The 27677-nt window shown below is 37.0% G+C and overlaps 2 protein-coding genes across 3 annotated transcripts in view; one reads left to right on the top strand and one right to left on the bottom strand.

The window, feature by feature from the left end:
* Positions 1 to 27677, bottom strand: part of LOC140141329 (transmembrane protein 135-like) — a 361936-nt gene that overhangs the window by 77267 nt on the left and 256992 nt on the right. For both annotated transcript variants that reach the window (XM_072163166.1, XM_072163167.1), the window contains exon 6: positions 18673 to 18719. In XM_072163166.1, the coding sequence (XP_072019267.1) occupies positions 18673 to 18719 (47 nt within the window). The remainder of the gene's footprint in view (positions 1 to 18672; positions 18720 to 27677) is intronic.
* On the top strand, positions 19615 to 24457 carry LOC140141331 (uncharacterized). Its single transcript, XM_072163168.1, has 2 exons — positions 19615 to 20162; positions 23869 to 24457. Exons 1-2 carry the CDS (start codon positions 19781 to 19783, stop codon positions 24381 to 24383), a joined length of 897 nt encoding a protein of 298 aa, XP_072019269.1. The 5' UTR covers positions 19615 to 19780; the 3' UTR covers positions 24384 to 24457.

Raw genomic sequence — 27677 nt, 5'->3', positions numbered from 1 at the left:
AGGAAGTCAAATACATTGTTAGGGAAGGAAGTCCCAAAGATACTTTATTTCTTTGCATGATGTGTGCATCATAATATAATTTGGACTGGTATGGTATCTATAGTCGTGTTCACATTGTTGGACGTACGCCCGGCGGAACTTGGTCGGCGCAAGTTGCTAGGAGTAGCAGTAGGTGCTGCCAGGAGTAAGTTGCAATGTAAACGCAGATTACGCCTGGCACCTGGAGTAAGTTTGGCCTTTTGTTGGTCGGAACTAAGAAATTACATATCGCGTGGTTGATAAAGGTCACAGAAACACCGGAAGTGGTAGCCAATGTTTACGCCAACCAGAAGTGAATACTTGGTGGAATTAGTCGGCATAGTGCTAGGAGTAGGCTAGGTGTGGACACGCGGTAGATGTAGAAAAAAATATTTGTGGAATTTTGATTAATGTTAGCGTAAGTTTATGCCGGGTGTAACTCAAAATGTGAACACGACTTATAAATAATATACTGGGCAAAAAAATAGAGACCATGCAATAAAATCTACTCGCTGACTTGCTTAATTTTGTTTAAAAATATAGGAAATATATATATATATATAAGAAATATAGGGCTGCTTGCTTGAAGCCTTGCCAGATAAGCCATTGCACTTTACCATACACACGTTAAATTGTGAAAGTGGAGTAGAATTGAATAAAAAGACAAGAAAACTTGCACATTTCTATCAAAATTGAAAGATCTTACAGGACCTTTATAAACAAAAACAAAATACCAAATCCTCTTTCAATTTCTTGCTGTTTCACAGCTAAAAAAGTGTTTTATTCTAAAAAAATATTGTTGCTTTAAAGGTGCTCTGCCTCAAAATTAACAAATGGTGTTTTTTTTTTCAAATCAAACTAACTACACAAGCATGACTATTTATACCCAATATTTTTGAGTGCAATAGTACCGGGACCCAAACTCCCCCATGAGAAATATCTCACTATACCACTAGAGATACTCACATGATGAAATCAGATCATCTAGCTCTAATTCCCTACCCCCTCATTACTTTCACATTTCATTTTTTCCAGCTTTATAACCCATATATCCTATCACTATGGACCACAATTATAGCCTCATCCCATTGGCATAGTCCAATAACCTCAATTACATAATCATAGTGCAAAATTTGACCTCAAGTTGCAGAGTATGAGTTTTTGTACCCAAATTTACAAAGGTCATTCAATACATGTACAAATATATTGGGGTTCAAGAACTGTGCCCCTGATAGATGAGCATGTTGTGGATCCTTGTGTATAACCATCAATATTTCATACCTGCATGCTTGAATTGTGTACACCTCATCAGATTCTGATATTGGTGAAAACGTTCCTCATAAGATGATAAAGTCTATCTTTTGAGCTGCTATACCAATCATGTTTGTACTCTAGCTACATATTGCATCCAAATTCAAATAAGATCTATAAGAAGGTGAAATTTTACCATTTTTAACAAATTAAGTAAAATTTTAGGACATTGACTGGATTCGGGAGTTGCGAAATGAACAGGTACAGAGTTAACGTCAGTATGTAGTATTTTGATCTTATAACATCCTATTACCATATCTACCTAAATTACACAGCTACATCTTCACAGGAGCAAAACCTGTCTTCCCATGATGCACTCTGGTATTATTAGGTAACATGCTCCAGGAACCAATTTTAACTTTGCATCAAATGAAAAGGGATAAAATGTAACAAATTGCCCCCTTTTTCTCAGCAATATCATTATAATAATAATAAGAGCTCTTCATGGAATTGTCTCTGAATAAAACTGTATCAAAATTTAGCAAAAAAGCTTCATGTTTTACAAACAAATTAAGGTCATTTTAAAAATTAACAATAATTTGTTCAAGAAATAGTAAGTTAGTCAGTCACATCTTGTATCCCTAACTTGCTTGCTTGCTTGCTCGCTCGCTCGCTGGCTCGTTTACTCTGCATTATGTTGACTTTGTTTACTGTTGGTCACTAATTAAATTTTGGACTCAAATACATTCAAATTTCTGTCAGTGGCGACCAGCACTGGGAGATTTATTCAAAGGAACAATGGGCGAAAAGTGAAATCTTGCCTAATAATGTGGCACTTTTTGGCCAATATAGTGTGATTTTCAGTATGTTTTTTTTGTTCTGACTGGAGGCAACCTGGAGGGTAAGGCCAAGTTAGGGTGGGCAGGGGGGATTTAATACCCACAGCCATCATTTGCTCCCCACTGGTTTGTGTCTACTATACATGTAGATTAACTGCAATGCATCATGGGATACTAATAAATCCTGCCCCTACTTCATCTTCCTTCCTTCTAATACACCACCCATCTTCAAAACATCTCACGATTACTACAACAACTCACCGGTATTCAGACAAGCTTTACATAAATCCTGTGTGTTTAGAAGACACGCCCACTTATACCACTTGCCCAAGTGGCTTCGTGTGTCTCACCGGCACGCACATCTAGTCCCTCGCGCCAACCCGGTAATCGCAGTAGACAACTTCTTGAACCAATATTGGTGTGCAAACAGGTTTATGAATCACAAATCTTAACTCTCTTCAAGTAGGTGTCGACTGCAGACGACAAGTTTCAAAAAAATTTTAAAAAGTCAAAAATTTCAGAAATGTGAATTTTCATGACCATATTTGTAATCAGTATGAAAAATGCATTAAAATGAGTACAAACAAGCCTAGTATTGGTTCAGTGGTTCTTTAGATAGCTCTTGATATTTTGAGAAAATACCTGAAAACTTCGACTTTTTATGTTGGAGCTAGCACGCAGAGCATTAACCATTTGTATACCATGTCTATACCAAGGGATTAGATTTGAGGAAAATAGTAATCTCACAGATATCAGGAAATCTTTTTTTTAAACTCATTCTTTAAAACTCATTAACTGTCTGACTGTTTGTTATTAATAAACCAATCCTATTGGGCTATGCCATTTAACATCCACACTCCCCCTGTGGAAGATTTTGGAAGTATCTTCCACAGGGGGAGTATGAATTTCAAATGGAATGAACATATTAGCAGCTCCATTTGTAACTCACCCTCCCTCAGTGGAAGATTTAGGTTGAATTTTTCACAGAGGGTTATTGATATTCAAATGGAGCAGCCTAATGAGTTCATGCCATTTGAAATTCACACTCCCCTGTGGAAGATATTCCCAAAATCTTCCACAGGGGGAGTGTGGATTTTAAGTGATATAGTCCATTAGGAATGCTGTTGAAAGTAGTAATGATTCTGGCAGGTTTGCTTATGTTTACTTATTTACAAGTTTCATGAAAATTGCATCTAAACACACATTTGATGTTTCCTCTCATGCCAAAATCTGAACATATAACGCTAAAACTCGTCCGAAAAATTAAACCCCAATCTCAGGTACCACTGAACCAATACTACCTACTGTTGTACTTGTTTGATAATTTAGTTTAAAATACCATCACATTCCAAATATCATAATGTAAAATCTGAAATTGTTCAAAAATTTAATTAAAAATTATTTTATCAACTACTCCAAATATTGGTGCTCAGAGGGATAATACAACCCTACATTACAAATGAGTAAAAGCATTCTCAATTCTGAGGACTAAGTTCAGTGCCACACCCTTAACCATTGCAATCTTGAATATCAACCGCTTGTGTGGGGTACTAATTTCAATACCCAATCCACACAGGGTCACATTTTGAATATACACATAGGGTTAATGCTCATGCTAGCCACAGGATTCAATATGAAAAGTCTCAAGTTTTAAGATATTTTCTCAAAATAGCAAGAGCTATCTTAAGAATCACTGAACCAATACTAGGCTTGTTTGTACTCATTTTGATGCATTTTTCATGCTGATTCCAAATATGGTCATGACAATGTACAATTCTGAAATTTTTGAATTTTTGAATTTTTTTTTTTTTAAACTTGTCGTCTGCAGTCGACGTGCGCATGAAGAGAGTTAAAGAACTGTGTCTTGGTAGATTCAAATATACAATACCCTACCATGTGATGAAGCATGCAAACGGTGTACCAAGAGCGGTGTTCTTCTTTAATCCCATTCATTGAGGAGGGGGTAAATCCCCTGGGGGTAATGATGCTTTGTGTCTGTATGACAGGCCTCATTATGACAAAATGTGCTCCCTTCACTGGGATATTGGACTTGATGGGAGTTTATTAGGAAGCATTATTAGAAATCAGTGGGGAGAGCAAAGTAGTAGCGCATTGGAAAATTTGATATGCCTAGGTGGACAAAATGATGACTTGCTTGAAATAACGAATTGAAGACTTACTTTTGGATAGAAAAAGACATTTATATATAACTTGCTGTGAAACCTAGATACTCGAATTCACAAATCGATTTTTGCAAAGATTCTTGTCAATAGATTGAATGAATCAGAGCTTATTCCTGTCCATTTCTGCACAGTACACCCGGACAGTACAGCAATTATTTTCTGTAAAATTCTTTAAGAAAAAGCAAGTGTGATTCTCACACTGTGCAATGAAATTCTTACCCTGTTTTCCCCACACCAAGGGCTATTTTTTCTTTCTTTTCATTATCTCCAAGCTATTTTTAGAATTGATGCATGACAGAACTTCAGTATCCTTTTAAGGAAAACCCCGGGGGTACTCAGTACAAATGACCATACGGGGACGTGCGCAAACATGGGTAGCATTTTCGGCCTTCTGGTATATCAATGACCCCTTTTTCAAAGCCTATTTTGGTATATGAATGGGTCCTTTTTTCAAAATTTTCTCAATTTTTTCGAAAAACAGCCCATTTTTTCCTTAATCTAGCAAAAATTTTGTAGGGAAAATTTGTAAAAACTAAGACAATTTTGGTTAAATTCGGCCGAAAATTTTGACTTTTGGTATATCAATGGGTCCAAATTTCTTGAAAAATTGGTATATTTATGGGTCCACTTCCAAAATCTCAATGCACGTCCCTACCAAAACCAAACTTGAGTACCCCGGAGGAAAACAACAAATGTCTTTAAAAAAAAGTGCAGTGAACAAAGAAAATTTGTCACATTTTCACCGTATTGGTACCGTAAGGACTTGGTGCTTTGAACGAAAGAACTGGCCGAGAATTGTAAGATGTTTCATAATTTCAAAGTACCACTTGCAAACATGAAATAACTGATAAGCTCCATAAGCTGAGCAAAATCAACACAAAAGGAGTAAAATTTGCCCTCCCTCCTTTGACTTAACAGTGTGATGAAATTTACTATAATTTTGAAGTGTGCACTGGACTTGTTTTGTTCATTTTTGACTAAAAACTATCCTGATTATGGCTAAATTATGGTTTAAAAATATTTCTGATGCCCTTTGGCTGCATCGCTCAAGTCATTTTTGGAGTGGGACAGTGGAAGTTATTGCAATTTCCCCCTTGGAAATTTTCCCCATTATGCCACTATGATATAATGGTTACATAGCATCAACTCCCCATAGCCTAAGGTCACTGACCTCCTTACACCATTAGATATTGACCCATTGACTCATCATGGATTCTGGGCATGATGATACCCATCAGATCTATTAATAATAGCCATGTCATATTAAGCTAGCTTCAGACTCCATGTATTGTACGTACAATATTGTATGCAACATATCTACGTTATTTAATCTATTGCCATTCTATTTCCAGTAATGTTTAAGTTCTAACGAATGTTTGATGACGAAAAACCGACAATATGTTACATGTAATATCTAGTAGAAATATATTATCGATTTTACGTCATCAAACATTCGTTAGAACTTAAACATTACTGGAAATAGAATGGCAATAGATTAAACAACGAGATATGTTGCATACAATATTATACGCATAACAAAAAGTCTGAATACTGCTTTACATAGCTTGGATTTGGTGGGATAAAATAAATGGAAGGATACAGTATGGCATCAGGCAACATTGGATAGATCTGATTCAACCAAGCAAACTGCCGCAATTGGGAAACAGAGTGAGATATATCAGCAAAAATATGGAGCAAAAATAAATAAAGTAAAATCAACACCAATATGCCTGTTCTCTACGAGCCTGTCGGAACCAGAATGTGCATTTTGGAGAATTTTTAATCTTGCTAAAATAATGTAAAATCGGCCGTTTTGGGGCCAAAATTAATTAAATTTGGCTGAACACCTTTAGAAAAATGTTTACAAAAAATCTTCAGATTTTGGTGAAATTTTAAGGTAAAACAAAAAAACGTTCAACCGATGAACACCCTACTTGAAAGGTCCGTCTCTCGTAGAACAGGGTGGGTTTTTTGTCGCCTAACATGCAATCAAAACATTGCATTATAAAAAGCCCATAATTTTGAAATCTAAACTACATAATTGTGCTTTTAATACTGAAGGATTTCAGAAACAGCATGTTTGGTAACAGTGATGTTGATAGCCCAGGGATGATAGTACAGCGATTCAATATTAGCAGTGTAATTAAATGCAGTGGTGACACCAGAGAATTTTTTACCACGAGGGCAAGGGGCAAGGTGAAATCTGGGGGAGTAAAATTTTAAAAAATACCAATTTTTGCCCAAAATAGAAGGATATTCAGCAGCTTTTTTGTTCTGTCTGGGTGAAACCGAGGAGGCAAAGCCGAAGTTTGGAGTGATATATTCCACCAAGCCACTGCTACTGACAAGATGACACTACAAAAGGCATTTGGCATTTGAGACATTTCATGACAAAGCATACAGGTTATGATGAAACTAACCACATAATTTGCCATTTTTTCACTCAATTTGGTAATTTATTTTGTTCCACACAAATTTCATGATGTAATGGAAGTCTTTCCTTCATAAAATGAAAATCAATTACAGCATCAATTCCCCAGGCTAAGTTCACTGACCTTCACAAACCAATAATACTGACCCATTGACTCATCATAGATTCTGGGCATGATTCTTATGATACCCACAAGACCAATAGCCATGACTGATGAGATGAAAAGATACACCGCCTTAGAATCGGACATAGTGGAAGTCATTTAATGAGTCCGTATGTACGGAAATCACACATATAGGTCGATGAACGACTTGAATGCATCGATACTCATGTCCATATGCAGGATGAACATTCAGGGTGTTGGGGAATTCAAGGTGTCATTTGATGGTTGTGACATGTGGATGCACTTGGAGTGATGTCGGACTCATACAATGCATACGAAATACAGGGTATCTTACCACACAAAAATTGTTTTGTTAGCTGAAACTCTGGAATCAATGAAGTAGAACTTGCAGGTTTTTGCTTTCATTTGAGGTGTCATGACCATTGGTGGCGCCAGGAATTTTTACGGGGGGCATAGGGGGAAAGTGATTTTCAGGGGGCAAAATCAACAAATTTACATAATTTTGTAATTTTGGGTTTTTACAGGGGACAACGGGGCCGGGAAAGAGGATTTCCCGAGGTGCTGCCACTGGTCATGACACATGACCTGTGTTATTCTCATGAGTCTTCATGCAGAGATGTAGCCATGTTTCCCCCCCCCCCCCGAGGTGCTGCCACTGGTCATGACACATGACCTGTGTCATTCTCATGAGTCTTCATACAGAGATGTAGCCATGGGGGTGGGGGGGCAGAGGGACCTGACTGTCCCCTCCTGAGACATCTTGCCCCCTCTTACCCCCCCCCCCCTGGCTGCTGGCTGCCATGATATTTTAGATTTTAAGCCTTTTTTTGCCCATTTCCGTACTATTTTTCGCCAATACCCGACCCCTACCTGAAATCCTGGCTACACAACTGTCTTTGTAACAGTGGTACTGCACTCAAAATCATCATAAATATTTACCAAATTCATTGAAATTTAAGGGATCTAAAATGAGCGTTTATTATGCGTTTCAACAGTATTTTTTGTGGGACATGAGAGCACCTCAGACCTATCGAATTGCATTCTGAATACGAAGCATGTCTTTCCGATATCAAATAATTTTCATTTTTTGAAAATCACAATATAATACAAATTTTATGACAAATTATAAAAATTTGATATTTTTCAAATTTTGATATATAACAGTCCTCGAAGTAAATTATATATATCTAATGATATATTCTTAAAGTGTATGTAGCAGGGAGGAAAAGCCAGCGGTCAATTGAAAATTTTGACCTTTCGTATTGAAGATATGGATTTTTTTCCCAAAAGACCTAATTTTTTGGGTGTTTTGGGGAAAAAATCCATATCTTCAATGAAAGGTCAAAATTTTCAATTGATCGTCGACTTTTCATCCCACCTACATACACTTTAAGTATAAATCGTCAGATTTACAAAGTTTACTGCAAGTACTGTTAAATATCAAAAATATCAATTTTTAATGATTTGCCATAAAATGTGTATTAAATTGCGAATTTCAAAAAATCAAAATTATTTGATATCAGAATGATATTCTTCGTATTCAGAATGCAATTCGATATGTCTGATGTGCTCTAATGTCCCAAAATAAATACTGTCCAAACATTCATACCCCAGCCCTTAAGTGTGTCCAATTGATTGCAATTTGGCTGTGCAGAACTTCTGTATGTCTTCTTCCTATGTACACTCTATGTAGTATGGTGATGATTTGATTTGTGGGGGGGCTTCAGGTTTCATTGGCCAAACTCCGAGTGTCAGACTTGGTGACATCACCTTGAATGGAAGACACCTTAACATGATCAGCCCGTCTGAACATGGCTTTTATATCTTTTTTCTTATCAAACCTGAATGTTAATCTGTTTTATTCATACCCTTGTATATTTGTTATAGTATACATTGTTCGAATGTAATAAATGATAAACTATGTTAGCATTAATACGATAGCTGTCAGATAATGAGCTTATATACATGCAATCACGCACCCCGGTCAAACGAGCCAAAATGAAATCATTCATTAAAAATCTCAATTTGGTTGGACGATTTTTATTCTCATCAAACATGCCCTGATCTGGATAAAGCCATTCATCTATAGGTCAATGTACGTATGTATGATAAGGACGTATGCGAGGTGATCAAACAAAATCAGTCTGAAGTCGGACATATTCAATTTTCAGTTTCTTATAGGATTGTAAACAGCATTTGCAAAGCTACATTTTGCAGAGAACTCTATTGAATTTGGACAACTAGTTCAAAAGATGTGAGCAGTTAAAGAGTTTCAAAAACAGTAGGAAATAAAAGAAAATATTTCCTTTGTTTTGCTACCGTATATCTTAAAATCAACATTTCCAACTTCTGACTGATTTTGCTTGATCACATCATACATTGTACGATATAAAAGGACTTGTGATTTCTTTTTTTAATGCTGATTTATTCATATCCATTTATGTTAATTTTGGTTAATTTAAGATATTGGACTGATAACATTAATATAAGTCATTATTAAGTCAGCCAACATGACTAATAAGTTCACACTCATGTAAATCATGCACAGAGGTCAATGAACATAATATGAGACCAATGAATGAAAGGGCTATTCCAGTTGAAATCCATACACCCCCTGTGGAAGACATCACCTTAATCTCCAACTCATTGAATCCCAACAGCATACTTTTTCATGGATGTTAATATTGTTTACATCAATAAAATACTGGGTAGAAAATACGGCCAATATGCATTTTCCTCTGTTCACTCATGTTACTGTAAAATAGTAGGTATCAAATGGTTGAGTTGGTAAAAAACCACCAGATTTTAGACTTGCGAGGGCAACACGATTTTTTTTTTGGCGTGAAGTAAGTACTTCACACATACACACAGAAAGCCTGAAGAAAAATTGCTATCAGCAGTAGATAGCATTAAACCACAATGGGCAATTAATGATATCTATGGTAGATAACATCAGTATACATTAAGCATATGTGCATGTCAAACATAACAGGCACCAATATTTTTACTGAACCAAATGAACTTTTCGGAACCACTCCCACTAATCTCTCCGTACTCATTCCACCCAGTCAACCAGCTCTATGCAAACAACTGTCTGCCAAGATTTTCCCAATATGACTTGATTTTCCCAAATATGACTTTAATAAGCATTTTATTAGTAAAGATCAAGAGAGCCCCACAGACATGGCTTTGTAAAACTAAACTGACGGCTTATTCCCCCTCACGTCATGCAAACATCCCCTTGACTTATACATAATAACTACTCTGTAAGTAGAAATTTTAGCGCTGCGTTAATTTTCATGCGCATTGCACTCTTCTATATGTGACATGATCTGCATTTTTGAAATATGAGTTACTATAATTATTACCTTATAATCAAATATTAGGCTATCATATACTGAAAACAACAAAGGTCTTGTATAATTGGTTTCAAAGTTATAAAGTTTTGTGATGCCTATTTTCTTGTGTATTTTCTTGTTTTTTACTCCATATTTTTGCCTTTACTCCATATTTTTGCCTTTATCTCAATTTCAAACTTGCAGCTTTAAGCCCCCCCCCGGACCAGATCATGTCATCATATATGCATATGTGAAATCAAAAATGAAAACTGATAGTATAATTGTAAGCCTACATGCAAGTAGAAAATTTGATTGTAGTTTAATGCTCTGCATGCTAGCCATATAGGCTTCAACCTAAAAAGACCAAGTTTTCAGATATTTTCTTTTAACATCAAAAGCTATCTTAAGAACCACTGAACCAATACTAGGCTTGTTTGTTCTCATTTTAATGCATTTTTCATGCTGATTCCATATACGGTCATGAAAATTTACAATTCTAAATTTTTTGAATTGTCAAAAACATATTGAAACTTGTCGTCTGCAGATGACACCCAAATATTTGACATATCTGATTGCATATTACTATAGTTGAGTATAACAACAGCCAACATTAACAAAGTCCAGATGCACACATAGAAAAGCCGTTACCCTAACCCTAATCAGTCTTCAATAACCCAATACTTTTCAACACAAAGGTTCCCAACTTTAACAAATTTTTATCTACTTTTAAATTTACGTTCAGATTTCCTCAAATGACACTTCGGGACATGTATTATTAAGGCTATCAAAACATTTCCTTTTTATCATAACACTCCAACATCACTCTAACACCTTAACCTACAACCCTAAAGCTAACCCTAACACTAAGCCACAAAGTGGTGAATCCAACAATTTCAATCAATTATTTAAGACAGAACTACAACACTAGCCAGGCACCTTGCAGACTGTGCCATCCATCTGACAGGCACCTTGCTGCTGGTGTGATATGGGTATCAATGTCAACTCTTTTATCACATAAGTGTTGCCTCATATAATTTTAAAACTGACCGTGATGAATTATTTATAAGGCAACAACAGCTAGCAGCAATGATAGGGGTACAGTTACATGGAATACAGATCAGACAGACATAGTTAAGGGGAGATGTAGTCAAAGTTGTGGGCAACACCAACACTTAACCATTATTGCTTCTTGAAAAAAAAATTCGATTATTTTGGTCAGATAATGCTATCTACAGTAGAAAGCAAAACTTCAACAGACTATCTTCAGTAAACAGAAAAGATATCCCCCTCCCTTTAGGATCTAGAGATGAGATGGTCTTAGAAGTGATACATGCCTGTTCATCCCAACCTTTTTTATTGGTTTATCAATTGTGTGTCCTATTCTTATATTTTAAACTTGCTATTGTTATTAAGTGCAGTATATTTAATATGTTTATTGTATGCTCAAAGTATTTTATACCAGTGATAAAATCTGATAGAGGCCCTGCAGTGGCGTAGTGTCATAAGGGCACACAAAAGAAGGCCACACAAAAGTACAAAAGGTCAGAGAAAATGGCTTGTGCCCCCCCCCCAATCAGACCCGGTGCCCCCCCAATATGATGACCCATGCTACGCCACTGAGGCCCTGCATGTGATGTAGTTGGCCACAGATGTTGGCAAATGTTCAGCTCACTTCAATAGAGGCATACCAATATCTCTAACATAAAAGTTTATTCCGCAGAAAAGTGGTTGATCCCAATAGTTTATTGAATAGACTGCATTACGGCCAGGGATGCTAGTTCAAATCCTTTGCTTAAAGTCAATTGATGAAAAAATGCAGGACCTCTCTTTATAAATAAAATAAAAATAAGAGAGCAAATTTCAGGTCCCTCTGAGCTTCTTTGGAGAATTGGGCTACATATTACCTTTTTTATTCAAGTTAATGAAAAAAAAATAAGAAAACAGAAAGATAGAGGAGACATAGAAAAGAAACATATAATAGAGGGAAAGAAAGAACAACCAAACTATGAACAGACAAAATGACAAAGAAGTAAGGACTAAGAAAAGAAGGCCACACAAAAGTACAAAAAGGTCAGAGAAAAGCGAAAAATCTGATTCTCAAACAAAACAAGTGTCTATAGCCTGAAGATAGTCTTTTCTTATCCCTATTAGCTTCCTCTTATTGTTTCTTTTTTAATTAATTTGATATTCATCATCTTCTTTATTAGTCATATCGGTGCCAATATTATGATAGAGATTTCTTTTGAAAATACCCATTGGGCTATTCCATTTAAAATCCACACTCCCTCTGTGGAAGATTTTGGAAATATCATTCACAGGAGGAGTATGTTTTTCAAATCTAATTGCTCAGAGTTTTGAAACCAATACTCCCCTGTATTATAGCTTCACCTTCATCTTCCACAACTGGAGTGAGTATTTCAAATGGAAGTTACCCAATTGTCTATTCTATTCAAAACTCATACTCCCTTTGTGGAAGACTTTATATAAATCTTCCACAGGGGTAGTGCATATAGTGTGGACTTTAAATGGAATAGCCCATTTCTGCAAAGATAACAATCATAGATGGATTTTCATCCTTATTAAGATTGTTTTTGGACTGGTCATTTCATCCTTTTGTGTGTATGGCTAAAACTCATCCATGATTCACAAGAAATTATTAAACTATGATGTGATGATAAGGATTAAGATTTTAATTATTATCTAGCAAGTAACTTCATTTAAATTATTCAAAAGACTAAAATCAATTTGTTATTGCAAAAGGAAGACTTTGTTTGAAGAATAAATTGCTCATTCAAAACCAGACAAAATTACAATATCATGGGTCGGCTTTATTGTAGTTAGTGATATAATTCATAGAGATGAGACGACAAGATAATCATAAAGACAATACTTGTGAAGCCTTGGGTGAAATGAATCAGGAATTAAGTGATTTATTGCTCCTTTCTACCTATATTTGTTGATTTTATGACACTCGCTATTTATTTTGGAGAAATTTCTATAAAGGTTACTTTTCTAAATCCTAACTGAAACCCTAACTCCACTGCCAATATTTTCATCAAAATATATTGATTCTGGGCCTAATATTAAACCTTTCATCCTAATACTAATCTTTGACCTCAATAATAACCTTTGACCTCATGCTCATCACACATCACACAGGAAAAGAATATCGTTCTACAGTGTGAGAATTTTGCATAAAATTAGTATGAATCATTTTGTTTAAGGGAAGGGGTATGAACGTTTGGACAGTATTTATTGTGAGACATTAGAGCACATCAGACATATCGAATTGCATTCTGAATACGAAGAATATCCTTCTGATATCAAATAATTTTGATTTTTTGAAATTTGCAATGTAATACACATTTTATGGCAAATCATTAAAAATTGATATTTTTGATATTTAACAGTACTCGAAGTAAACTTTATAAAACTTAAAGTGTATGTAGGTGGGATAAAAAGCCGACGATCAATTGAAAAATTTGACCTTTCGTATTGAAGATATAGATTTTTTTCCCAAAACACCAAAAAAAAAATAGGTCTTTTGGGAAAAAATCCATATCTTCAATATAAAAGGTCAAAATTTTCAATTGATCGTCGGCTTTTCCTCCCAGCTACATACACTTTAAAATATATCATTAGATTTATAAAATTTATTTTGAGGACTGTTATATATCAAAATTTTGAAAAATATCAAATTTTAATAATTTGTCATAACATTTGCATTATATCGTGAATTTCAAAAATGAAAATTATTTGATATCAGAAAGACATGCTTCAGTATTCAGAATGCAATTCGATAGGTCTGAGGTGCTCTCATGTCCAAAAAAAATACTGTCGAAACGCCATAAACGCTCATTCTAGATCCCTTAATGCAATATGATATAAACTGCATAGACTTTAAAACTTAACGAGAATCAACTTGATTTACAAAAACCTTTTTCAATCTTTGCAAAAATTGAATCACAGATTCTTGTCCAAATAACAACTCTGCCTAACCCTAATACCAACTTTAATTCTAACTTCTAACACCTTGGTGTGGAAATCCATATTCTAATGTCTTGCCAAGCTCTGTATTGTTTTAATGATTAAATTCTAAACAATTGAAAAATAAATATATATCTATTTTGCTTTTGCTCAGGCTTTTGCTGATACTCAGGAGTATTTATCAACATAGTATTTAGCAGTGATAAACTCCCATGACCGAATGCCGAGTAATTTTTCAGAAAAACAATAGATATTTTGCCAATTGTTTGCTTATTGTTCTTAGTTAGATAATCCAATAATAAATTCAAATGATTCATTGAAAAGTCTTTTGTTTGCTTTGATTTGTTGACAGATTATACTCCTGAGGTTCCAGAGAAGAAGAAATTCATCTCGTATAAAGATGACTTCAATCCAATTAAATAATTTGTAGAGTGAATTTTTGAACAACATTTTTGTTTAACCAGAAACAATCCCCACTTGACCAAAACCTACACACAAAAGAAGTCTCAAATCTTCCTCAGGGCATATTACGATGAATTTGGTGCTTCTTGTCAAACTAAAGTCTCTAAACCTCCCAAGGGCAGGCAAAGATGAATTTGGTGCTTCCAGGTAAAGTAAAGTCTCAAAACTTCCCAAGGGCTAAACAAGATGAATGATGCGCCTAAGGCTTTGTATTTTAACAAATCAATTGATTCAAGAGTGAATCGGCTTATTCCAGTTGAAATCCATACACCTCCTGTGGAAGACATGACCTTAATCTCCCACACAGGGGGGTGAAGATTTCAATTGGAGTCATCCATTCAGGTAACCCTATTTGAAATTCACACTCCCTGTGTAGAAGATTAAGGTCATGTATTCTATAGGGGTGTATGAATTTCAAATAGAACAGTCCATTTTGTCTTTCCTTTCATGTTTCTTTACATAACGTAATAAAATATAGAAACCGACACAGGGGTATTTTGATTCATTTGAATAAAAACCGTTGTTAATGCTAAACAGAATACACAATCCAATTTGTGATTTTTTAACATTTTCTTTATTTTCACAACTTGATAATCTAAAGACATGGACACAAGGGTAATTTGAGTCATTTTAAAGTATTCCTTCTTAATACCAAATAAAATGTTATAATATTTTAAAATTTTATGGCAAAATATTAAAATATTTTGCCATAAAATTTGTATTATATCGTGAATTTTTAAAAAAAATCAAAATTATTTGATATCAGAAAGACATTCCTCGTATTCAGAATGCAATTTGATATGTCTGATGTGCTCTCGTGTCCCACAGTAAATACTGTGCAAAAGTGGGTGACAGAGCCCTTAATATTTTCAATTTTGATGTGGAATACATCAACATTTTTTAAATCCAAGTTGTGTATGTAGTATGTACATCTCTTTAAATCGTTTTTTCATTTCATAATATTTTGAACAGCTTACCAGTTATTTCAAAGTTATGTCTTAAAACAGCTACTTGGGGGATGGTAGCACATCTGTACAGGCTCTGCCTTGCAATCGGAGTATTACCAGTTCGAGCCCCAGCGGTGCCACTGTGTTGTGCTCTTGGGCAAGGAGCTTTACCTCTCTCTACCCAGGGGTGAAATGGGGAGCTGTTATGAATATTGTCCATTGAGCACCGCCCAAAGGTATGAGTATGCCTTGGGAATTGTATGGCAGCCAACATATTCTAACAACAGCGGAATAGATGTAAAGCAGTGCTTTGATATATTTGCACATGTGAAAGGCACTGTGTAAACCAACATTTATTTGTTTGATTTACATTTTTCATGCACATACAACTCTTCAAAATAAGTTGCATTTTTTTATTTTTTTAATGAACACCACCATTGAAGTCTAACATATAAGCGTATACTAAATAATATTTGCAGGATACACATACTGATATACTCAACACAAATCATGTAACCTAACCATAGGGTCTCCCCCCCCCCCCTTTGGACAAACTGAAAATATAATTTCACTATTTTGGGCTATAACATCACACCATTCCTTACCAACACCACAATGTGTTCAGAAGAGGAATTGTCCATTTCCAAGGGGACAGATACTATAAATATTAATGCAGGACCTAGGAGGGGGAACATATGGCGATCCCTCCCAATCAACACATTAGGCAATTCCAGTTGAAATACATACACCCCTTATGGAAGACATGACCTCAATCTCCCACACAGGGGGTGTAGATTTCAAATGGAGTCACCCATTCAGGTAACTCTGTTTGAAATTCACACTCCCTGTGTGGATGATTAACGCCATACCTTCCATAGGGGGTGTATGGATTTCAACTGGAATTACCCATTATATTAACATAGTTCCACACCTTTTTCATATCACACTGACATCCATGACTTTATAAAAATTGTCAAAATTATCATAACACACACACCAAAATTCAGCTAGAATAATAATCAATGGGCTATTCCATTTAAAATCCCCACTACCTCTGTGGAAGATTGTTGAAATATCTGCGACAGGGGGAACATGAACTTCAAATGGAATGACCACATTAGGCAGCTCCGTTTGAATTTCATACACCCTCTGAGAAAAATTCAACCTGAATCTTCCACAGAGGGAGTGTGAGTTTCAAATATACCTGCTAATGTGTTCATTCCATTTGAAATTCATACTCCCCCTGTGGAAGATATTTCCCAAATCTTCCACAGGGGTAGTGTGGATTTTAAATGGAATAGCCCAATTCTTTCATCAAACAAAGGGGTATCCGAGTCAGTTATCTAAGAAAACGCAGCAATAACTGGAATGGATGATATCAAAATATTGTGATTTGAGCTTTTTTTGTCGTTAAGGTAGCCGAGAAGCCATTTAGCATTCCGAGCACAGCTTGGGGTGTTTTCCCATTGTGGTATTTAGTGAATGAGTGCGACTAGCTGTGTGTCCATTGGGAGATTGTTTTTGAAACTGGTAGCGTGGCGCAGAATACGTAATTGTTGGAACCATTTTTATGAAAACTTTTACCCAAATATTGGATTATTTTTGTACAGAAATTTGTTGTGTTATTAACTGAGTGACTGTTTGTCCATGAAACTATGGTATTAATACTACAATGGTTGGGGATACTTTGAATAGGATGCAGTGTGCTGTTACCCCACACCCATTCCCAGATTTAATTTCAAATTGTCAAAGCTGCAATGTGAGCAACCACAATAAGTAAGTCACTCCCACTTCCCTAAAACTTATATTAGTCACTTTTAGAGAAGTTCCTAACAATGATTTTATATGTTACTAAGACACAGCTGGTAGTTGGCAGCTATGCTATTTTAAATATTATACAGTTCAGAAAATTTCCTTTATACAACCCAACATTTAATGGTTTCTGTAAAACATGTGTTTGCTGGGTATATTAAAGTCTTGGACCATAACTTTGGTGATCAAAATCTTCAATATGTCATTGGCTTTCCTTAAAAATAAAAAAAACCGCAGTGATTTGTAGTGCACTACGCACAGGCACAATGCTTAGACGTTGATCCACAAGCATCCGCACACTTTACAGGTTGTCGCTGACCACCACGGCCCACATCATTCCATAAACCATTTCACAAATCAGGGACTTTGCTGCTACAAGAGCGCACACCCTAGACATTCCACAAATAAACATTGCAACCCCGAGTTTCGTACGGGTTATAACGAGACAATTAGCACTAAGTTCCTTGTCCAGGGCAATTTCAAGCTAACTCAATTTTTTCCATGAGAGCATACTAGGCACCGCCAGGATTCAAACCCGCAACCTCTCGCACCATACCTACCCAATTAGCAATATCACAGATCCTTGACTTCCCAGAATATGTGGCAATATGATACAAATGTATGCCTTTTGTAAAAACTTGCAGGAACATGTCCTTATTTAACAAAATAGGAGTCCCTCTGATTTTCCCCATGGGCAGAACCAAGTCCATCATATGTTATTAACTAAGCAAGTGCCCCTTTTCCACAGGGATATAGCACAAGCTAAAATGACAGGATTCAGTTCCAGTTTTCCCTGATTATCAGAACAACTTATTTTACTAATGGTTTGTACCATTGATAAAAAGCGAATTAGTCCTGAGGGGAGCAGACTCAGAGAGTCTGTGATTTTTTGTTTAATTGTGGGGCTGTCAAAGTCATCTCTGATGGATCTATGAAGATGGCCCAAAAATAGTTAATCAGTAGCAAAATGGTGGGAATTGTTCGGTTTATAATTCTTCGGGATATGTGTGTGACTTTTGGTAAGTGCCGTGTGTCACACATATGGACGTACTACGCTTGCTGCCTTTTTGCTGCACTTACATGTATGCTGTTAGGTATCATTTTTGGCTGTTATGAGGCCCACCTATTTAGAACTGCTTAGGCTACAGGCTAGATATCACCTTTCTCCCTTTGTATTACATCTAAAACACCGAGTCAGTGACTGTGGCCACCAAAGGTGGTGTGGTTTTCAGGTGGGGGCAGGTTTCAAAAGTTTTAAAAAAAGTTTTAAATTGACTTACTTCATCAGGTAGAGCCCAATAGCCGATGTAATACTGAACAGTAGTACCTGCAGAAAAGATATAAGTAGAAATAAAATGGTGAGATATAAGTTTGGTAAAGTGACTTGTGATGTAATTGGCATTCAGGGTTGCCAAACCTGCGATTTGGTAGCCCAATTGGGCAACTTTTGAAGATTTTTCTGCGACTTTTGACAATTTCCTGTCCCATAGAAACAAACGGTTATGAAAAATATTTGGGCGACTTTTCAACATTGGCTCCCACGACTTTGGATAGTTTCCAGCCCCATAGAAACCAATGGTAAAGAGAAAATTTGGGTGACTTTTCGATTATTTGACCCGCGATTCGGGCTGAAATCTTTTGGCAACTCTGTTGGCATTCACAGCAATAGGTAAACCAACTGCAGGAGTTGGGGAGGGTACAGCTTGGTCATTCTAGTTGATACCAGGCCAAAAATTATCAAATTCACAAAACATGCAATCCATGTATTTCCAAATTAACATAATTATTGACCACAATGTGGTAAATGTAGTCCAATTTTTGTGTCCATTTTGCAACCTTTTGCCATGATGACTTTTCAATTATCTCCCTTTAAAAGGTTTGCATGGTATGCCTATGATACCTTGCAGTGCAGCATAGTACAAATCTGTTTTTATGCACAGCAAATCCTTACTTTTGCCACAGATTCTAGAATAAGGTTTGAAAAAGTGAATTTATGAATCTTTTTAAGACTTCAATTGCTCAAGTAGATTTTGGGTCATTCTGGCCAGGGGTGCTGGGGTTAGTCAAGCAAGGCCAGTTAAGGGCTCTTAAGAGCAACCATGCAAACCAAAATCTTTAGCTTTTGGACTTGGGCCCCTGGTGAGGTTGTTGCATGCTTTTTGTAAAGGGGTTGCCTAGATACAGCATTTTCTTGGCTCCTGTTTTGATTGTATTGGCTAGCTCTCTTTCTTGGTCAGTAATTGGCATCATTGGCTTTTCTCTGTCACATCAGAAAGGTTGGAAAAATTTATTGCTCTGAGAAAGAATAACTTTTGCACTTCATTTCAAATTGGAACTTTTAATACTTTGACTTTGAATTGGATATTATATTATCAACATATACACATCATGCCGGGGAGGAGAAGAGGTAGAGGTAGAAATACCAACACTGCACCCTATGCTCGTCAAACAAGGGCACAGGCAAGGGCAGTTTTGGAGCTTACAAACTCAAGTCAACCAGCGTCTAACCAGTCAACTGGTGACCAACATGGAAGTAATTCAGCTCAGAGTGGTCCGGTGAATAGTGGTGGGAATGTAGACCAGTCATCCATATACCAGGCAAGGGCTGAGCAATTGGTGACCAATCCAGTTCTATCGGCAAATACAAGTCAGGCTAGTTCCACAGACCAGGGAGCAGCTAGACAGAATTGGGTGGTTGGCAACATGCAACAAGTACCAGCTGCAACAACTGCTGCTGTGACAGCCGCAAACTTGATGGCTGGGCAAGCAGGTGAGGTTAACATGGTTAATACTGTGCCATTAAGTAATGCTAATGTATGTACAAGTGTTAGTCAGCTTTCAGTGCCCATTAGTGAAGTTAATTTCACTAACAGCCTTAATAAGGCTCTAACCTCAGTATGTAGCCCATTAGGTGAAAGTTTACCACAAAAGATCAAGGATAAAATAATTAAAGGGGAGTTTGTCGAATTTGGGGAAATTTTGGAGAAAGAGGGGTCACATAGCACTGATGTAAACAGACTGGCCCTAAGTTTGGATTCTGCTGGGCAGGTTATTATAAAAGACCCCAAGTCAACACGCAGAATTACTTCCATACATTCATGGACCAATGTGTTTTTTATTTTTTCGGCGGTATATTTAAGAGCCCACCCCAATCGTACTCAAGAGCTACTCAAGTATGGTCAGACTGTGCGCACTGCTGCTTCTCGTTTTGGTGGTTGGGGTTGGAGAGAATATGATAGGCAATTTAGGATGAGACAGCAGGCTCACCCTGAAAATAGCTGGGCTGTTATTGATGGGGAGTTATGGGCTTTTTATGTGGCAGTACCATCATCAATTCCCACATGGCCTGGTTCGACTCCAATGTATAGGCCTCAGCAATCTGCTTATAGCCTTCAAACTGGGAATCCGCGAAATCCTCTAAATTTTCGTCCCCAGCAAACAGCCACATACCCATCATCAAGCAGATATGGCAATCCTGGGCCTGGGGGTCGGTATTTTCGACAAGGGTCCTCAGTCCCACAAGGGTACTCCGGTTGCTTTGAGTTCAACAAAGGGGGATGTCACAGGTCATCATGTAGATTTAAACACATCTGTGACATCTGTCAGTGCTCAAGTCATGGAGCTAGGTCATGCAAAAAAAGACCCATGTCATCAAATGTTTAATGCTTATAAAGCTAAGCCTAGTAAACCACAAGCGGGTAAGGGCCAATGCATATGTTGCAAATATGAATCACCTGTAAAAATAAGCGCAATTCAACCATGGCTAGACAAATACAATGTCAAATCAGATGCTCTAATTTTAAAAGAAGGGTTTACTAATGGGTTTAAACTTGGGTATAGCGGGATTCGTGATGCAAGAGATGCCCCAAACCTGAAATCAGCTATGCAGGATCAAGACAGGGTGGTATCAAAGTTACAGAAAGAAGTAGAATTGGGTAGAATTGCTGGTCCATACAAAGTCAGACCCATTACAAAACTGAGAATTTCCCCAGTGGGTTTAGTTCCTAAAGCAGAGCCTGGGAAATTTAGACTCATTCACCATTTGTCCTACCCAGAAGGGAATTCTGTAAATGATGGAATTGGTAGGGAATTTTGCCAGGTTCAGTATACTAGCTTTGATGTGGCCGTCAATTTAGTTATGAGAGTAGGAAAGGGCGCCCTCATGGCTAAAGCAGACATCGAGTCAGCCTTTAGACTTCTTCCTGTACACCCTCAAGATTTTGAGCTGCTAGGTATAAAAGTGAAGGAAGAATATTATGTTGACAAGGCCTTGCCTATGGGTGCTTCATGCTCCCCTGCATTGTTTGAGAAATTCTCCACCTTTCTAGAGTGGGTAGTAAAACAAGTAGCAGGTACTGAAAGAGTATGCCATTATGCTGATGATTTTTTCTTTACAGGGAGCGCTGCAGATTCAAAATTTTCATGTCAAAGCCTAGTTAAATGTTTTGAAGAGGTTTGTGCATCTCTTGGGGTTCCCTTAGCTGCTGATAAGTCAGTTGGCCCAACAACAAAATTAGTGTATTTGGGGCTTGAAATTGATTCTGTCCGCCAAGTTGTGGCTATACCAGCTGAGAAACTTAGCAAAATTATCACAAAAGTTCAAGATGCTCTAAACGTAAAGGAACTGACATTGAGAGAACTTCAATCCCTGACAGGGTCCTTAAGTTTTGTATGTAGAGCAATACCCCCAGGTAGGGCCTTTTTGCGTAGGCTAATTGACTTGTGTTGTGGAATTAAGCGTGCATGGCATAAAATTCATGTATCAAAAGGAGCGAAGCATGACCTGCACCTTTGGTTATTATTTTTGAAGGACTTCAATGGGTGCTCAATTATCCAAGATCAGATGTGGTTGAGTGACTCCGATTTGCAGTTGTACACAGATGCTAGTGGGGGCCTAGGGTGCGGGGGATTTCTAAGTGGTAGATGGTTTCAAGAGAAATGGCCCTGGGGTCCAGAGGTGAAGAAACCAAGTATTGCTTGGATGGAATTCTTCCCAGTCCTTATAGCTGTAGTTCTTTGGGGAAGAATTCTCAAAGGGAAGCGCATCATGATTAGATCGGATAACATGCCAGTAATTTCAGTAATTAACAGACAAACTTCCAAATGCCCTGAAATTATGAAGCTGGTTAGGTTTTTTGTTTTGCAATGCCTAAAATTCAACATATCATTCAGAGCGCAACATATTGCAGGCAGAGATAACAAAATTGCTGATGCTTTGTCCCGTTTTCAGGAGGCCCGCTTCAGGAGATTGGCTCCGAATGCAGAGAAACTATGCACCCCAGTCCCTCAGTTTCTGTGGAACCTTTAGTGATAGAGGCTAAAAAATTACTGGAAGCATCGCTAGCAGTGTCCTCTCAGGTGTCCTACAAACAGGCATGTGTACAATTTATGGAGTTTAGAAATAGATTTCACTTTCGGGGAGCATGGCCAGCTCCCATAAGCCATATTGTAGCATATGTTGCACAATTGTCAATTGAGGGGAAAGCTCCCTCTACTATAAATAGCCATACATCAGCCCTCTCATTTGCTCATAAGATCAATGGGTGGGATGATCCTACAGACAATTTTATTGTCCATAAACTAAAACGAGGTGCAAGTCGCTCCAATCATTATGAAGATAAACGCTGTCCAATTACCATCCCAATTTTGCAACAGCTTTTGCGGGCACTTCCAAGTGTCTGCAGTTCCTCGTTTGAAGTTTCTTTATTTAGGGCTGCATTCTTATTGGCTTTCTATGGGTTTTTGAGGGTGGGTGAATTCACTGCAAAGAGCAAAACTGCCAATTCAAATCACATTTTGGCAGTTCAAGATGTCAACATTTTTGAATCTGAAAGGTTTATGAAGGTGTTGATAAGATATTCTAAAACTGATCAAATTGGTGTATCTGCAACATTGCAGATTGAGCAAGGGCTAAATCCAGAAATGTGCCCAGTGAAGGCTGTGGGTGATTATTTAAGTATAAGGCCTACTGGAGAGGGACCTATATTTGTTCATTTTGGGAAAGACCCTTTAACTGCTTTCCAGTTTAATGCAGTATTGAAAAAGGGAATACACTCAATAGGCCTATCACCACAATGTTTCAGCTCTCATAGTTTTCGTATTGGAGCTGCTACCTCTGCAGCTCTCTGTGGGGTTCCCCTGGACTCAATTAAAAGTATGGGGCGCTGGCGTTCTTCCGCGGTGAGCTTATATATTAGGCCACATTTATTAACCCAAGTTGAGTAAATGATATAGATAGTATTTGTTGACAATGAAGGGTAAACAGAGTCCCTTTTTTCCCTGAGGGGACTCTTAGTTTGGTAGAATTGAGCTCCCCTTTTCTACCCATATGATTCTTACCAATATTAAAAAAGTGTATAAATGAGTCTTATGTAAAATTATTATTGTATTAATGAAAATTGTGCATCAAATGTGTGTATTATAATGGTTGTGTTGTGGACAATTTGCTGTTTGTTATTTTTCTTGTTTTTCTGTAGAACCCAGGAGAACTTGGATTATTGGGGATAGTCTGGTGGTCTGGGCTGGGGAAGGAAACACTCAATTGTCTGGTGGTGGCGAAGTAATGTGGAAGGGATTGAGCGGAGGTCGCATGGCAGCAGTTGATAGCAGACTGTATAGACTCTTAAGAAGTAGAACACGTCCTACAACTGTAATCATACACTTGGGGACAAATGACATTTTTACCAGTCCTCTGAAAGATCTAAAGAATAGGATAGAAGAAAATTTGAAGTCAATCCGCAAGATGTTGCCTGATACAAGGATCATATGGTCTGATATTATAACCAGATTATTTTATTATGGAGAGAAGTCTAAAGGTTCTGGCATTAAATGTAAGAATCAAGCAAACAAATTTGCTCACAAGATTATCAAAGGGCTGACAAATGCTCATTATGTATGCCATGGGATTGGATCTCCTCACGCCAGTTGCCTTCAAGATATGATCCATTTAGAAGGATGGTATCCATATGTCAGACAACGTGGGCAACGTTAAGTTCAGAGAAAGGTTGGGGCAAGCCTTAGTATTTTTTAACAGGCACCCCGAGGCGCTAAAGTTTCCACCAGAATAGGCTTAGGGAGGGGGAAGGGGAGGGGGGAAGGGGAGGGGCGGGGTAAATGCAAGTCCCTCAAGAGTGAGAAACTTGGTTGGATGTCTTTCATTCTTTGGAGAAATTTTCGGTCATTTCATTGAATTATTAACCAAAACTTAATTTGATTGTATTTAATTGAATTGGAATAACAAGTATAATGCTTAATAATATCTTTTTGTGTAAGAATTCTGGATACTTGTTCATAATTATTAAATATTCGTGTATTTGTATTACATATTCTTACAAAATATATTTGCCCACTTATAAAGTGAAACAGAACAGTAATGGCAATAAAACACTCTGGTGTGGCAGGCAAATGCCTATCTCAAAAAATATTTTTGTTTGTGTCCCATTATCTGTCTATGAGCAATAAGGTTTGAAAAAGTGAATTTATGAATCTTTTTAAGACTTCAATTGCTCAAGTAGATTTTGGGTCATTCTGGCCAGGGGTGCTGGGGTTAGTCAAGCAAGGCCAGTTAAGGGCTCTTAAGAGCAACCATGCAAACCAAAATCTTTAGCTTTTGGACTTGGGCCCCTGGTGAGGTTGTTGCATGCTTTTTGTAAAGGGGTTGCCTAGATACAGCATTTTCTTGGCTCCTGTTTTGATTGTATTGGCTAGCTCTCTTTCTTGGTCAGTAATTGGCATCATTGGCTTTTCTCTGTCACATCAGAAAGGTTGGAAAAATTTATCCCTCCCACCCACCCAATGTTGTTGATATATCAGAAGAAAAAAAATTGTTCCATAAAGGTAACAAAACAAAACAAAGCAAGAAACAATGTGTAATTCAGAAGCTTGAGTTCCCTTTTATTAAGAGCGGAGTTCCTTTATATCCTGAGGGAGCTCTTTGGTAGAATTGAGGTCTCCTTTTCTACCCATAGTAAAAATTTGTTAAGAGCAGAGTTCTTTTATATCCTGAGGGAGCTCTTGGTAGAATTGAGGTCTCCTTTTCTACCCATAGTAAAAATTTGTTAAGAGCAGAGTTCTTTTATATCCTGAGGGAGCTCTTGGTAGAATTGAGGTCTCCTTTTCTACCCGTAGTAAATAGTTATTAAGAGCAGAGTTCTTTTATATCCTGAGGGAGCTCTTAGGTAGAATTGAGGTCTCCTTTTCTACCCGTAGTAAAAAGTTGTAGGAGCAGAGTTCCTTTATATCCTGAGGGAGCTCTTTGGTAGAATTGAGGTCCCCTTTTCTACCCATAGTAAAAATTTGTTAAGAGCAGAGTTCTTTTATATCCTGAGGGAGCTCTTTGGTAGAATTGAGGCCCCCTTTTCTACCCGTAGAAAAAAGTTGTTAAGAGCAGAGTTCCTTTATATCCTGAGGGAGCTCTTTGGTAGAATTGAGGTCTCCTTTTCTACCCGTAGTAAAAAGTTGTTAAGAGCAAGAGTTCCTTTATATCCTGAGGGAACTCTTTGGTAGAATTGAGGTCCCCTTTTCTACCCATGGTTCATTTATGTAATGATTATTAGGAATGGCAAGTAAGATTGGCACATTGTATTGTAAAATAAAATATCAACAAACACAGCTGGTAAAGCAATGAAAAGAAATGTTAAGGATATTGGTTGGATGTCTTTCATTCTTTGGAGAAATTTTCGGTCATTTCATTGAATTATTAACCAAAACTTAATTTGATTGTATTTAATTGAATTGGAATAACAAGTATAATGCTTAATAATATCTTTTTGTGTAAGAATTCTGGATACTTGTTCATAATTATTAAATATTCGTGTATTTGTATTACATATTCTTACAAAATATATTTGCCCACTTATAAAGTGAAACAGAACAGTAATGGCAATAAAACACTCTGGTGTGGCAGGCAAATGCCTATCTCAAAAAATATTTTTGTTTGTGTCCCATTATCTGTCTATGAGCAATCTGTGATTCTGTGCAGCAGTTTTCGAGTAATTTAATCATCATTGGCTTAGGAAGATTTTCCACATGGGGGGGGGGGCTTAAACTTGAATAAAAAATTGTGGGCCACACTGGGGGTCAGAAAATGTTGCAAAATATAGGTCACAAAGACCCATTTTCCCTCTATTTTATCACAATTTTTTTAACTTCACCTGGGATTATTGGGGGGCTGAAAGGTACTCCAGCCCCGCATCAAAATTATTGAGGGGGCTGAGGCCCCCAAGGCCCCCCCCTCGGTTCCTAAGCCTATGATAATGTAGAATTGTGACTAGATTATTGCAACATGGAATAGATATGACAATCAATGTGCTATTCCATTTAAAATCCACACTACCTCTGTGGAAGATTTTGGAAATATCTTAAATAGTGGGAGTATGAATTTAAAATGTAATGAACACATTAGGCAATTGCATACACCTTCTGAGAAAGATTCAATATGTGTCTTCTGCAGAGGGAGGGTGAGTTTCAAACAGAGTTAGCTAATGTGCTCATTCCATTTAAAATTCATACTCCCTCTGTGGAAAATGTTTCCAAAATCTTCCACAGAGGGAGTGTAGACTTTAAATGGGTAAGCCCAATGATGTATCAATTTTTACTAGTTTAAACAAGTCATCTTTCTGTGTCTTGTTTAATGCTTTCCTTCATAAGAAGTTCAATTAATGAGGATGTGACTTCCCTTCAAAGCTGTTGAACAAACCATAAACAGATTTAATATCTCTTGTGACTCACAAATTAGAAAGTTCAAAATCTTGTATCTCCCTACGATAGTACCGGTATACATAAGTAACAAAGCCTGAGTACCCTTAATCCTGAATGACATTGACCATTGAATCGAATGGTGCATAATTAACGATACAAGTGGGTACTTAGCCAGTTTACATCATATCCTAAGAGATAATATCCATAAAAGGACGGTCACCATTGTTTGGAGTATCTCTTGTATCGCATTTTCAAATGTCATTTTATCTTGAGGTATAATCTAAAATTAGTTTGAATTACACAAGTTATGTTTTTATTGTCTGTGGTGAAGTTGATACATCCTCCTTGCAGGGGGAGTGGGACGGTGGATGCAGCACTTCAATGTCAAGTTCTCTGCATATTGAAGTGGTTTCATTAAATATCACATTGTTTATAAAATGTTTGTAAAGTGTTAATTGAGATTCTTCAGATTTTAATTAGTTTATTAATAGTGGATATATTTGTTGTTGTCAACATTCAAAAAAGAACACACTGAAAGATAGACAAAAAAAAGCAACTAGAGTAAAAACTAAAAGATCTAAAGGAA

The sequence above is a fragment of the Amphiura filiformis genome, chromosome 19, assembly GCF_039555335.1.
Source record: "Amphiura filiformis chromosome 19, Afil_fr2py, whole genome shotgun sequence".
NCBI classification, from domain to species: domain Eukaryota; kingdom Metazoa; phylum Echinodermata; class Ophiuroidea; order Amphilepidida; family Amphiuridae; genus Amphiura; species Amphiura filiformis.
The sequence above is the reverse complement of the archived record's forward strand: the minus strand, read 5'-3'. Positions and strand labels throughout refer to the sequence as shown.

Excerpts from the sequence above, each read along its gene's own strand:
- LOC140141331 (XM_072163168.1), top strand. The coding sequence starts at position 19,781 with ATGCCGGGGAGGAGAAGAGGTAGAGGTAGAAATACCAACACTGCACCC. Across the intron at positions 20,163-23,868 it reads CTTGATGGCTGGGCAAGCAG|AACCCAGGAGAACTTGGATT; the intron begins GTGAGGTTAACA and ends GTTTTTCTGTAG.